This window comes from Megascapheus bottae, chromosome 1, assembly GCF_031878675.1.
Source record: "Megascapheus bottae isolate mThoBot1 chromosome 1, mThoBot2.hap1, whole genome shotgun sequence".
In the NCBI taxonomy this organism is placed as follows: domain Eukaryota; kingdom Metazoa; phylum Chordata; class Mammalia; order Rodentia; family Geomyidae; genus Megascapheus; species Megascapheus bottae.
The window spans coordinates 75,284,941-75,299,572 of NC_143509.1; the positions used below are offsets into that span (position 1 = coordinate 75,284,941).

The 14,632-nt window shown below is 37.3% G+C and overlaps 1 protein-coding gene across 1 annotated transcript in view; it reads left to right on the top strand.

The window, feature by feature from the left end:
* Positions 1–6,496: 6,496 nt before the first annotated feature.
* The window catches only part of Gabrr3 (gamma-aminobutyric acid type A receptor subunit rho3), a 34,828-nt gene continuing 26,692 nt past the window's right edge, over positions 6,497–14,632 (top strand). Inside the window, exons 1-2 of the mRNA XM_090332945.1 lie at positions 6,497–6,621; positions 14,389–14,501. Of these exons, the coding sequence (XP_090189071.1) occupies positions 6,497–6,621; positions 14,389–14,501 (238 nt within the window). The remainder of the gene's footprint in view (positions 6,622–14,388; positions 14,502–14,632) is intronic.

Consider the following 14,632-nt stretch of genomic DNA (forward strand, 5'->3'; position numbering starts at 1 on the left):
ATCAGGAACTGCACATCTAAATTACACTTGAGATTCCAGTTCACTGCAATCTGTGTGGCTACTATCAAGAAAATAAGCAACAAAGCTGGGGGCGGTGGTTCAGGCCTATAATCCTAGCTTCTCAGGAGGCTGAGATCTGAGGATTGAAGTTCAAAGCCAGTCTGGGCACTAAAGAGTGTGAGACTCTTATCTCCAATTAGCCACTAGAAAACCAGAAGTGGTTCTATAGCCCTAGGAAGTAGGGCAATAGCCCTGAGCTGAAGAGCTTAGGAATAGCGTACAGGCTCAGAGTCTCAGCCCCATGACTAAAAAAAAGAAAAAAAAAAGAAAATAAACAACAAATTCTGGTGAGAATATGGTAAAAAATAAACTATATTCATTGTCATTTGATAGTTTAGTCTATAACTATGGAAATCACTATCAAGTTTCCTGGAACTCTAAAATGAAACTACCTTTTGATCCAGGTATAACATTCTCCAGTGTACACTCAAAGGAATTCTTCATTTTGTTCTGCATTTGAGGGGGTTTTTTTTTGCCAGTCCTGGGCTTGAGCTCAGGGCATGAGCCCTGTCCTTGGACTTTCCCAAGGCTAGAGCTCTACCACTTAGCCTCAGCACCACTTCTGGCTTTTTTCTATGTATGTGGTACCGAGGTCTTCGTGCATGCTAGGCAAGCACTCTACCACTAGGCCAAACTCCCGGCCCCTGAGTTTTCTTTTTTATCTATTCTTTTAAATTTTATCTTTAAGTGGCTGTACAAATGAATTGTACAATTAACAACACAGACTATGAATACATCTTCTTATAACCACAAAATAGTTTCTGCACATCCTTCTTTATTACCATGTTAACAATGGAATTTGATTCATTCCCAAAGAATAAGACTACAGTATGTGCAGAAAAATGAATAGGATCAGAGTGCATGTTAAACAAAATATACGAAACGCAGAAGCAAAACTAGCACACATATTCTCTTATAGTGAAACCTAGATTTACAAAAAGATAGACAAGGAAGAGGCAGACTCATGGGGAAGAAGATATGGCCAATGGCATGGTAAGGAGGCATGAGAAGGCAATGAAGGATTCATATGATCACAGTAAACTACATAAAGGGATGTAAATATTATGATGAGACCTATTGAAGTCTAAAAGGAAAGAAGGTACAATATCTAGTGCCAGAATTGAATTTCCTAATGTCTTCTTAGTGGCATTTTACAACATTATTTGTGACAGCTTCCTCATTTTGATAGAAAGCTTTATTCTTCTGTTTTCACTTCTACTTCTAAGCACTTAGAAATAAAGTGCTGTTCTTGAAATATATGGCAGGTGATATCTTTGAAATGTATTTAGAACAGTCAATCATTTAAGGTGAATTTAGTTTTTGCCTGATTTTGCCTGAAACATTTAACATTATGTCATTAAGTTTTTCATTTGCCTACGTTGATTAAGTATAACTCATATAGCACTTTGCAGGGAGGGGAGTCCCCCCAAGAGAGCACCTAGAGCTATCAAGATGGGATCACATGTGCTATGCTACCATCTTGTGGTTGTAATGTGCTATTACTGCCATAAAGCTGGCTTTGCTTCAGGAACACTAAATCTCTTGCCAAAGACAGTGTTTCTACAACCTTGGGCTCTACTAGCAGAGATTTGCAATAGAGCAAAATCTTGATACATAAGGACATATAATGTGAAGCTAATTGAAAGGACCTCCAGGATATTGAAACAAAAGCCATATAATGAATGATTGTTGTCCTTAATGTACTATGTTGTCTCTCATCTCCTTTGCTGTCCCTTGGTTATCTCATATTGGTATAGTATCTCACTTTGTTATCTGATTTATTGAATTTATTTGTATTTGGATATTTGAAATTTGATAGGGAAGGGGGGAAAACCAAGACGGGTGGGGGGTAGGGGGGGAGGGAAATGGGTACCAAGACATGTGAAAGGGTATCAATGTATGTGAATTAATGCACCTTCTATCTGGCAAATATCATGTAACCCTTTTACTAATTACAATAAAAAAATAAAAAAGAAAAAAAAAGACAGTGTTTCTATTCATATAACACAATTCATATCAGAAATCATGTAAGAGGGAAATGAACAGAGGATCGCTCAATGGAAAGATATACTGGGTCTACGGTAATTCAGGGAAACTAGAGTTTCCTTGTTAAGTGAAGCAAGGTTTGTGAGCAGATAGCAAACTGTCCACTAGCGGTGGCTAATCATACATATTGCAAAGTGCAATGACACTCCACTTCTGGGGCAAATGAATAACAAAATCAAATATTTGGATCATTGCACCTTTCTCATGCTAGATTCCTCATGTAGTCTGTTTTCCAGATCTGCAGGTTCCACATCTATAATTCATCAATAACAGATCCAAAATATGCAGAGAAAAGCCCACACTGAGCATGTGCAGAAGCTGCTCTTGTCATTATTAACCAAACTCTAGAATGTGGTGACTATTTACACAGTATTTACATTGCATTGCATATTATAAGTAACCTCAGCCTGATTGAAGGTAGAAGGGAGACTGGATAGATATTTTATGCAAATATGATGCCTTTGAACCCAATAAGAAACTTAAGCACCCTTATATTCTTGTATCTTCAGGGGTTTACAAGCTATCCTGCAGCAACACTGATGGATGACTGTAAGGAGAGAGGGACGAGGGAGGAGTGAGCACAATGTTTTTCAAAGACCATCTGTATAAACTTGGTATGACTCTACCGTGTCTGTATTTCCCCTGCCTGACATCTTGGCAGCATAGTGGGGATTTCTGGAGGCTAGGGCTCTGTTATCATCTGATGTACTTACACCAGTCTAAATGAGACTTTAACTGTCCTTTTCCTTTGTCTTTCTAGGTAACTCAATAGCTGCATACCCCAGTGTGGGGGTTTGGAGATACAGCCACGCTACCCAGGTGTTCTCCTTGAGCTTTTGCCAAAAGAATAGGAAGTAGCTGGCATCGCTAGAGTAGAATGAGCCAGAAGTCATTTGTGTTAGGGAGGGTAAGGCTATGACAAGGTTCTCCAGAGACTCAATGATTCATTTCATTCCCTGGTCGTTTTACTTTTTTAATTTTGACAGATGTGGATTTCTGCTTCTTTCCTAAGAAGCTTACAGGGCTTCCAAAGGAAAAGCACCAAAGGAATAAGGTTAAGGAGGAGCATCCACAGAGACAGATGCCTCGCCTGTAATTGAAATGAAACCCTAAGATTGCCTATGGGCTAATGCTTTCTAGCCTAAGCCATTGCTTATTTTATATTTATTCAAACCATCTCCTACTTAAAATACATTATCACAAAAATAAACTGTCTTTATTCCTCCCTTAATGGTGATACGCCATTGTTTAATTCGTAGAGAAAAGACTATTTGGGAAACAGGTCAATGGGTCTCCATTATTGCTTTGTTTCTCAGATGCAAAATGATTATCTAGAATCCTAGCAGGACTTTCATGAAGGCAAGAGCACATGAACTGACACATGAAAATAAAGAAGCTTCCCACCCCAATAATTCAGCTGAGTCTTGTAAGGGCAACTCCAAACAAGCTCATTGCTTAGGTTAAACTTGTTTCAAGAAGTCCCTCCATGATCACTACTACACTGTTGGTGGGAGTGTAAACTCATTCAACCATTATGGAAAGCAGTATGGCAGTGCCTCAAAAGGCTAAACATAGAACTCCCCTATGACACAGCAATTCCACTACTTGGCATTTACCCAACCATCCAGAATCTAGGGCATACTAAATCCCCTAGCACAACAATGTTCATTGCAGCATTATTCACCATAGCAAAGATATGGAACCAACCTAGATGTCCCTCAGTTGATGAGTGGATCAACAAGTTGTGGTATTTGTACACAATGGAATTCTATGTTGCTGTCAGAAAAAAATGACATTGCCCCATTTGTTAGGAAATGGAAAGACTTAGAAAAAATCATATTAAGTGAAGTAAGCCAGACTCAAAGGAACTTAGGCTCGATGGTTTCCCTCATTTGTCATAATCAGTAGAAACCTTGGGCTCTACTAGCAGAGATCTGCAATACAGCAAAACCTTGATACATAAGGCCATATAGTATGAAGCTAATTGAAAGGACCTCCAGGATATTGAAACAAAAGCCATATAACGAATGATTGTTGTCCTTAATATACTATGTTATCTCTCATCTCCTTTGCTGTCCCTTGGGTATCTCATATTGTTACAGTATCTCACTTTGTTATCTGAAATATTGAATTTATTTGTATTTGGTTATTTGAAATTTGATAGGGAAGGGGGGAAAACCAAGACGGGGGGTGGGTAGTGGGTGGGGGGGGAGGGTGATGGGTACCAAGACATGTGAAATGGTATCAATGTATGTGAATTAATGCACCTTCTATCTGGCAAATATCATGTAACCCTTTTATTAATTACAATAAAAAAAGAAGTCCCTCCATACCTTATTAGTTCTTTGTCAGCTATGAACATTCCAGGACGGACTTGAGACTTTATATGCACAAAAAAAACTTTTTCACAAAACATTTCTGGTATACTCCAGGAACTACTTTAAAAATTGAGGGTATTGGATGCTGAGTTATATGAGCCTCACAGAGTCTTGGGGACCAAAGGTAAGAACTCTGAATCTCCTGGCAGCACAGGGGTAGAAGAAACAAGAACTTAGATCACAGTGTAATGACAACATCCTAATCTGGGAAGCCAAAGTGATGGAAACAGAAAGCCAGCAACTTTTCCTATAGTCCATCAATTGGCTGTTTATTTTATTTAAAAATATATATGTCTCCATCCACCCCTTAAAAAAAACTTTCCTACACTTCTGTAGCAATAGGGAAAACTACATATGAAAATATTTGAAAGATAAGTTACACCAATGTTTTAAAAAATCATAAGAGGATTTTAAAAAGGTTTATTCATGCTAAGTGCTGGAATGGTGCTATACTCCTATAATCAGCTCTCTGTAGGTGGAAGCAGCAGTAGAAATGAGAGTTTGGAGACAGCCTGGGACACAAAGTACTGTCTAAGAAAAGAAAAAGTGAGAGAAAATAAAAAGGGAAAAGTGATGCCTCTCACTGCTAGTGGATTAGTAAATTTATGCAACCATTTTCCTGGAAAATGTGAATTTAGTATATTTGAACCTATAAAGGTGGTTCAGAGAGCAAATTTCATTCTAGGTATTTGCTCTTACACGTGAGTTCTTGAGACCTGATCTAAACCAATACCTAGACACAGTGGCACATGCCAGTCTACATGAGTAAAGGAGGATCACAGTCCAGACCATGTCAAAAGGAAAGACTATATGTTAAAGACCATCAGAGATTTAAAAAAAAATGGGGTGGGAATGTATTTGCAGAGGTAGAGTGCTTGCCTAGCAACTGTGGAGACCTGAGTTCAAACCCCAGGAGGAATGAAGGGAAAAGAAATCCCTAAGGAAGAGAAGATTTTTGACATAACAATTAAGAGAAGATAAAATCTAATTTAAAAATAAGTTGATATGGTAAAGGCCTAATATAGAATACAAGGTGTCAAGTACACAAACTGATTTAAGAAAATGTAAGCACTTCCTTTACAACACTGTTTCTGGCAAGTGTCACATCTTTTTTTCTCAGTTGTAGTAAGAAGATCACCTGTCCCTGAACTGTGATACTCCAACTAGAGAAGTCTAACATCACTGAAATGGCCATTCTGAGGCTCCTTGCAGAAGTGGAAGTCATATTCTCATTTGGTGTTTCTATTCTGTTTAGGCAATAGTTGCTTATCAGCTCGTAAAGCCACAGTTTAAAGAGGAGAGCAGGTGCTTGGGCACATCCTGCAGGATGTTTTGTTTATCAAGTTGCTTATTATATTGTTATATTTACCTTAAATGGAGCCATTTTACTACCAATGGGATTAGCCCTCATCTTACCATATAATTGTTTTCCTAAAAAATAATAATAAATAATAATAAAAAAATTTTGGTGCTCAAATAATTTGATGCTTTGGTGGGTGGAGAATCCAGAAATATTCTGGATTTAAAAAAAAAGTCATGAGATAAAAGGTCTTCAAATACATAATTAAGATTAAATTAATCATCTTTACTCATTAAGCATATTATTTTACAGAGTCATTAAATTGATTCCAATAATATTGCCCTGGCTTAAGAGGATTAATGCCAAGCCTCGCAAGCCTTGCAATATCTCTGCTAAGGACTGCAGGTTGAGTTTACTGAGGAAGAGGTCAGCATTCGCTGAAACCTTCCCTTAAATAATGGACTAAAAGATGCAGAGTAAGCATGAGAAATTCTGTTCTGTCCTGGAATTGCCAGTGGTTTTGACAGATACATGCCTGCCAATGTTGTAAAACTACTTCTTTTTCTAGGGCAAGAAATACCACTAAAGGCATAGTTTCTTTTTTTTCTCCATACTTCCTACCTGACATACTCTATAATTTTTTAAAGACACATGAGAAGAAATCTAGATAGTAATTTGGTGGCATCTACCTGACGCCTTTCTTCCGGAAGACATGGTCTTGGCTTTCTGGTTGGTCTCTGTCGCCTACATCTGGATCACATTTGTGCCAAATGCCTCCTGTGCTTCTGACATCAGGAAGCTCCACCAGCGATGTTCCTCTTCAACGAAACAGACCCGGTAAGGTTCTCAACACAGTCCACGTGATTGTTGCTACAGCCCTCTAATGAGAGATCTCAGTCCAACTAGAATACAAAAGCATACCTTCAGTGGAAATATGTCTTTGTTGGCAGTGTCTGTCTCCAGATACAGCATTTACTCCTCAGAGTAAATGACAACAGGTTGACATTAGAGAGGGCAGCATCGTATATTTTGTATCTGTAGCAAATAAATGATTCATGTAGAAATCTCCTTTTAGTGAATGAATTGCTCCAATGAGTAACATACTTATTTTTATTAATAACATTTGTTTACTGCTTTTCAACATCTTTAAGTAAAAATATCCTAACCAACAACTTATTTTCATGTCAAGTACTTTTAGGGTAATATAATCCCATATACTGATGAAATAATTAAAAATAATTGTTTTTTGAGAATAGTTTTCTTCTATTTAAAATATCATTCTGAATGTGGTTATATATACAAAATGAAATTCCATACTTCCATCAGAAGGAATGATATTGCCCTATTCTTAAGGAAATTGAAAGACTTGGAAGAAATGATACTAAGTAAAATAAGCCAGACCCCAAAAAACATAGGTTGCATAGTTTTCCTCATTTTCTGTAACTATAATGTGTCTATAAATCCACAAGTAAACACACTGGATGGTTAAAAATGAAAAAAATACTCTTGGACATGATAAATTATATAGAAATAGACATTCACATAGTGAGACCAAAGAAGGATATTCTTAAGAGAGGCTCACAGGGGCTCATAGCTATGTGCATGTGATCATATAAAATGATTTTATTGAAGTGAACTCCAAGAAACAGGAACAAGATGTTTTTGCTTATTTTGATGATGTTTCTGTTTTGTTTCCTTTGTCATTATTTTTGTTTGCTATACCTATTGCCTTGAATGTAAGTTCAGCTGTTTGAGGAAATATACCTTTAAAACCATAGAATGTCTTTTTTTAGAGATCCTAAGTCAATAGCCCAACAAAATAAATATCATAAAATGTGTACTTGCAGGGGGTGGGCAAGAGGACACAAATAGAAGAATGAAGAGAGAAGGGAGTAAAACATAAGCAAAAATGCACTGTGTATGTCACATAATTGAGAGAAATAAAGGCAAGTATAGAATGGGGGTGAAGAGGAGGTGAAGGTGTTAAGAGATGACATAGAACAAGGTGCATTGTGTATATATAAACTGCTTTGTTAAATGTGACAATTTTAACATATAACCTGAAAATGAAGAAAAGAAGGGGAAGAGGTAAATTGGAAATGGTGGGTGAAAATGTTGAAAGGGGTGTGACAAGGATTAAGAGGCACTGCATTCATAATGTATTTATAATGGTAACTTCTTTGTACAATTACTTAAAGATAACAAAAAATCCAAAAAGAAGAAGGAAGGAAAGGAAGGAAGGTAGGAAGGAAGGAAGGAAGGAAGGAAGGAAGGAAGGAAGGAAGGAAGGAAGGAAGGAAGGGAAGAAGGGAGGGAGGGAGGGATGGAGGGAGGGAGGGGGAATCCAAATAGATTCAGAAGAAGAAATTGAGGGATGAAGATGAATCATCTCATCCAGGAAACCCTGCTTGTTAACAGAGTGACAGAGGTTCTGACAATTTGCCCTCGCACGTTTAATATACCTAACATTCACCACATGATCAGTAAAGATGACACCAAATTTTAAGAACTGTCTTCTGAAACCTCAGTTTTAATGGCCAGAAACAAAAGGAAATAGGGACTAGGTTCCTGATTTCAAATTTCCTCTTTAAAAAATCTACTTCTTAGAAGTTTGTGGCTCAATTGGTAGAGTGCTAACCTGGAGCAAAAATGTTCAGGAACAGAAGCCAGGTCCTAAATTCAATTCCCAGTACCAGTACCAAATTTACCAAAGAAAAGAAAAGAAATAAAATAAAATGAAAAGAACCTAGCTTTCACATTTTCCTTTCAGCCTTCAGCTCCCAGACACCAAACCTGAAATGACACATCTGCTGAGTTGAAGCACTTTCTAAGGCAATTAAGCAAGGGAATGTTTGGGGCATATTAGTTTATACCAAACTATTATGCTTTTATTTTTGAATTGTTCTTAATATTTACGTAGTTTATCTGATACATACAAGAGGGTAAATGATACCAAGGGGAGAGGGTAGACAAAGGGAGGAAAGGAAGAACATGAAGTCAAAACTTCATTATAGATACCACAAAAGTAAGAAAAGTAAAGGAAGAGTTGGGTTGAAGTGGGTGAGAATGTTGAAGGGGAGGCACTGATCAGATGCATTGCATTTATAAACTGCTTTGTTTAATGGCAGCTCCTTTACACAACCATTTAACAAAAAATTAAGTTAAATAGAAAACTGCTTAAAATATCATGTACCATTTACATAGTGGATTTGTCCAGTCTGTCAGTAGATGTTTCTCTAAGAAAGTAAATCTATGGCACTGGACCAGCAGAGTTGCTCCAAATGAATCTTCCATGTGAACTTTTTAGTACTTCAAAGAGCGATTAAAAAACATCAATACTTGGAGGTGAGTTGGGAATTTTTCTCTTATAGGAAATGATTCATTTTAGATCATATTTAAAGAAAGAAAATTCTAAACACCATGTAAGCCAAATTTACTCCAGAGGGACTTCCAGGGCTTCCACTCTGTAAGGCTGAATATGTTTGCTTTTAGATCTCTGAATCCTAAGTGAGGCACACCTTTGAGCCACCAGCTAGAATGGGATTCATTAAAGTTAATACAAACTCCTTCCATTCTTCAATGAAAAAATCATCTAAGGCACTGGGGATGGAGCCAATCTTCACTGGCTCCCCATAGCCAGTTTGAAGGGAACCTAGGCATTTTCCATGGATAATAGACTAAGGGAGGCTGCCAACTTCTGAGCTGTCCTTCAATACTTTCCCATGCAGATTTTAAAGCATCTGAGACAAATGCAGTATTGCTATAGGGCATAGTCTCTAGAGAAAGTCACCCAAGACCTTTCATATTCCAGTTTGTGAATAATATAGTAAAAGTTCACAGACTTTCCTGGCCCAGGTTGGCTTTGAACTGTGATCTTCAGGTCTCAACCACCTAAGTAGTTAGGTTTACAAACATGAGACACTGGCTTTTGGCTCTGAGTAGACTATTTCATTTTATTTATTTATTTTTAGCTAGTCATGGGTCTTGACCTCAGGGACTAGGCATTATCCTTGGGCTTTCTTAAGGCTAGAGCTCTACCACTTGAGCCACAGCACCATTTCCGGCTTTTTTCTATGCATGTGGTACTGGGGAATTGAACCCAGGTCCTTGTGCATGCTAGGCAAGCACACCACCACTAGGCTAAACTCCCGGCCCCTAAGTAGACTATTTTAAAGCAAAGGTAGCAAATGCTTATAATTCACTTATAATTCACTTATAATTATTTTACTATCATTATAAAACTATTATTGTCATTTTTTCTGGAGGTTATATAGGTCTATCATAAATACCATGGTAGAATTACTACAATATATTGTACAAAATCATACTATAATGAACTAGCCTACATGCATCTCTGTCATAGATTTTGCCAGTTTGAAATCAGATGCTTGCTTCTAAGTATTAAGTAGACACTACAAATCGGGACTTTTGAAACTGGAGAGCACTTGTGAAACATAGTACTATAGTCTATACTATGGTCTCCACATGTCTCAGGATGAACTGCTGCAGACAGCTCCCTGGGGATGGCAGACTCAGAACTACAACAAGGAAGACAGGAGAAAGTCAAAGAGGCTCCAGCTGTGATGCACATGCTGTTCTGCAAAATGGAGGCTGGCTACATCACATCCTTTCTTATTCTGTAAGAACTTCAGTCTAGGTTGTTTCTTTGATCTGTTAAAAAGAAGTAAGAATTTCAGGTCTTCACATAAAACTTTCCAATGTTTGTGAGTCCAATTGTGAAACACACCCTCCCCCACACACAAACAAGTCCCCATATAAGCTCATGTGAGTTTAGATAGCAAGAACAGTGCAGTCAAGATCATTTCTTACATGAATAATGACATATAAAGAAGCATTTTATTTTATTTGGGAAGAATTGTTATTATATTTAGTTGTACAAGGAAGTTATCATTTAGCAAAGCTGTTTATGAATACAATACACCATGTCTTGATTAATATCACCCTTTCAACCTTCTTACTCATCTTTCCCTTCCCCATACTACTCCCTTGTCTTCATTTTGTGGGATATACATTGGATTCTTGATTGCATTCTTTCTCTCTTTATGAATATAGTATCAGCATTTCAATTATAACTTCTCTTTTCTAGGTTCACTTTTAATCCTTATTGGTATATCAGTTCAATTTTTATTTTTCCAATTATATCATAGGAATTGTTTTATATTTTCTTTTTCTAAAGATTTTTATTTTAAAGGTGATGTACAGAAGGGGTACAGCTACGTAAGTCAGGTAACGAGTGCAGTTGCCACACTGCTTCATAGATATCATAATAGAATTTTAATCATTCTATATTATTAGTTTGAATAAGAATTAACTGTTAATTGTGAGCACTTACTTTCAACACTGCACAGCTTCAGTAGGAGCAATAAATATCTTCATCCATTTTTTTTCCTTTCCCAAGAGAAACTGCAATTTTTCTGGAGTGGAATTACTCTGTAAAGCATATGAAATATCATGTGCTTCCTGCGATGCATTTCTAAACAGGTTTGCCAATATTTATTCTCCCACTCGTGGAGTCTAAATGTTCCTAGCTCATTGTATCCTTAACCAAGATGGAGATCTAATATTACTCTGTCTTTTGCCCATTTAACATGGTTTTCATTATCATGGTTAAATAACTTCAGATATGTGAGTTAATTTCATCCAACTGATGCCAAGCCTAGTTGTCTTCAAGTTCAGTTTTGATTCTAATGGTTTAATCAAAAAGTAAGTCTCTAAGCCCTTTGGAAAGAAGTGCTGTGGAGCAGAAATCAGAATGTTTGTTAAAACTCCAGTGCATCAGAATAAGCCAGGTGTGTCAGTGTTCCTTCTCCCAGTTGTAGCAATGTACTTTTTTCCTCACGGTGACCTGCTTAGGCCCCTGAGACTGCTCAAAATCAATCCTTTCCAACTTACAAATTAGAGGGGAATTTCAGATACTGAAAAGGAGGGCCAGAGGAATATGATTTCCTTTGTCTGATTCTAGATAGAAAATGTCTAAAGGGGGAAATACCATACCTATTACTAGGTTTAAACCTACTATTTATCAAAGGACACAATTCTTTGTGGGCAAAGGTAAAAATTATTATTAGTGTATACTTTATATTAGTGTACACCTTATTTTTTATTAGTGTACAACTCTTCCATGAACTGCTATTCCTTTGTTTGATATAATCAGTGTTCAGGCTACTAGCACAACAATGTTCATTGAAACATTATTTACCAAAGCTAAGATATGGAACCAACCCAGATGCCCCTTAGTAGATAAATGGATCAAGAAGATGTGGTATTTTATACATAATGGAATTCAGTGCTTCCATCATATTAAGTGACGTAAGCCAGACCCAAAGAAACATAGGCTCCATGGTTTCCCTCATTTGTAATAATTAGTATACCTCTAAGATTCTCCTAGCAGAGGATCACAATAGCTCAAAAGCTATGTACATATAGCCATATAGTATAAGGCCAAGCAAAATGAATTCCAGGGCAGGGAAACAAGAGGTTTATCTTTGTGATTGTTCTTAATGAACTTCATGAAGCTATTTCTTTTCTCTTTTTTTTTCTCTATGGTTTATCTCATGTTGTTACTGTATCTGACTTTGTTACAGGTATATTGTATATATTTATTTGTTTATTTGAAATAGAGAAGGAAAGGGGGAAAACCAGAGGATTGGGAGGGGATGGAGGGAAGGAAAATGGGGGAAAAAAAACATGAGAAGGGATATTAATGTTCAAGAAGCAATGTACCCACTATCTGACAAATGTAGCTGTAAACCCCTCTATATATTACCCTGACAATAAAATATAATTTTAAAAAGTTATCTGTAAATTCATACACTTGAAAATTCTTGTACTTAAGGTTTTTACTTGTCAGTTTTCCTCTCCAATCTCATGGAGAAGTATGCTTCTGAAAAGACACATTAGCGACTTGTCATTTCATTGTGTTAAAAACATTATTACAAAGCAATAATTTTCATGAGTTTCCATACAAAGTTGCATTTCTATTTTCTTTTTTCTTTTAAGTAAGTAGCTCACTTTCATAAAATGTCAATTATCTTCTATAGCAGTTGGTCTCTTGAGAGATTGTTTAAAAATGCAAATTTCATACCCTAAGCCCATTGAAGCAGAAACTTTGGGCATGAAGCCCAGAAATTCAGATGATTTGGATGTATACCAAAAAAAAAGATCATATTTACAAAACATGTGGTAGGGTGCCTTGTGGTAGGGTGCCTTGCATGGATGAAGGAGGTACTTAGCAAAAGATGTTTGCTATTGCTTTTTATTAAGTAGTTCATTCTATCTTTTTAGAATTATGTTTCTAGTTAATTCTTGTTCTTTGGAAGTAATTTAATAATTTATAACACACAATGGCTACACATATTTTGAATCAAACTCATTGGGTTATTCCAAAGTCTCTATTTCTATCACTGGAAAATATATTCTTTGTAAACCTCTGTGGTTTGGACCACACAGAGTGATCGAAGCACACACATATTTCTTCTGCCAGCTCTGTCAGACCTGACACTCCCCTCCACCCCATCCAAGTTTCCTTACTGAGTCAAGAAATTCCCTCAACTAGGGTTTTGCTAAAATTCAAATTGGAAATGCAAAAGCATCTCAGGTATCCCGAGTGATAAGAATTTACCAAGTTTGACTCCTAAGTGTTTTGTGTTTGTTTTGTGTTGCTGTTAACAGTGACTATGACAAGCACATTTATTTTTCTAGTCAGGGTTTTCTCACATCTTCATCTCCATTCCTGCAATACAACTGGAAAATGGGTGGGTCAGGAAAGAAGAGTCTAAGAAGTCTAGCACTGGACAAAGTCCACAATTGTAGGGGCAGACAGGACTGTCTTTTCTCCTCAGGACATGTGAAAAAAGGCACTTCCCATTCCCTTCACCCTGGAGAGCTACACATTATGCAGACTTTGCCTGCTTCACAACTTGGCTTCCATTTATCCAAATGTCATTAACCCTTAGTTCTAGAACCTCTCACTCTTCTGCTCTCTTATTTTTCTCTTGCAAACACTCTTTGCATCAGCTTAAAATTTCATAATGTTTCTGTTTTTACACCCTTTCAATGCCGAGTGATCCCGTGACTCACTTAGGTGGCTTGTGTAAAGGCATACCACATGCCAGGCTGATTCCCTAGAGGCACATGGAGGGGGCTGGCATCCATGAATCTGAATTTTGATCACCTTCTCCCAAGATAATTGGAGTATTTTAAGTCTAAAATCCATATTCTGGGAGTCTGGAGTGTGGCCTAGTGGTAGAGTGTTTGCCTAGCCTGCATGAAGCCCTGGGTTTGATTCCTGGGTACCACATAAACAGAAAAAGTTGGAAGCGGTGCTGTGGCTTAAGTGGTAGTGCACTAGCCTTGAGAAAGCCCAAGGACAATGCCCAGGCTCTGAATTCAAGCCCCAGTACTGGAAAAAATCTGAGAAACCTTACTCGTTTGCAAACTAGTTCCATACAGTCGTCTTCTGCACTTCTTCCAAATTCAGTTTTTCTTATGGAACAGAGCCATAAATGACTCCTTTCTGAACATGCTGTGTTGAAGCAGAATGCATCTCTGAAAGGCTTTCTTTTCTCCCTTGGGATGGGACAGCAAGCCAGACAGTAGAATGAACAAAGATGACACCACCAAAGTGTGGCCTGGGAAACACCAGCAACTTCTCCACATCAAGGACCATGATTTTTCCATGAGACCTGGATTTGGAGGTGAGTAGTCTCTTTGAAAAACTCAAATTAAAACTTGTTCTGTGAAAACAGAAATGAATTTTTACAACAATTAAGACAAAAGCATGAGTGAAGACCAACAGTTTTTTTTTCAGGCCTAGTAGTGTTTCAAG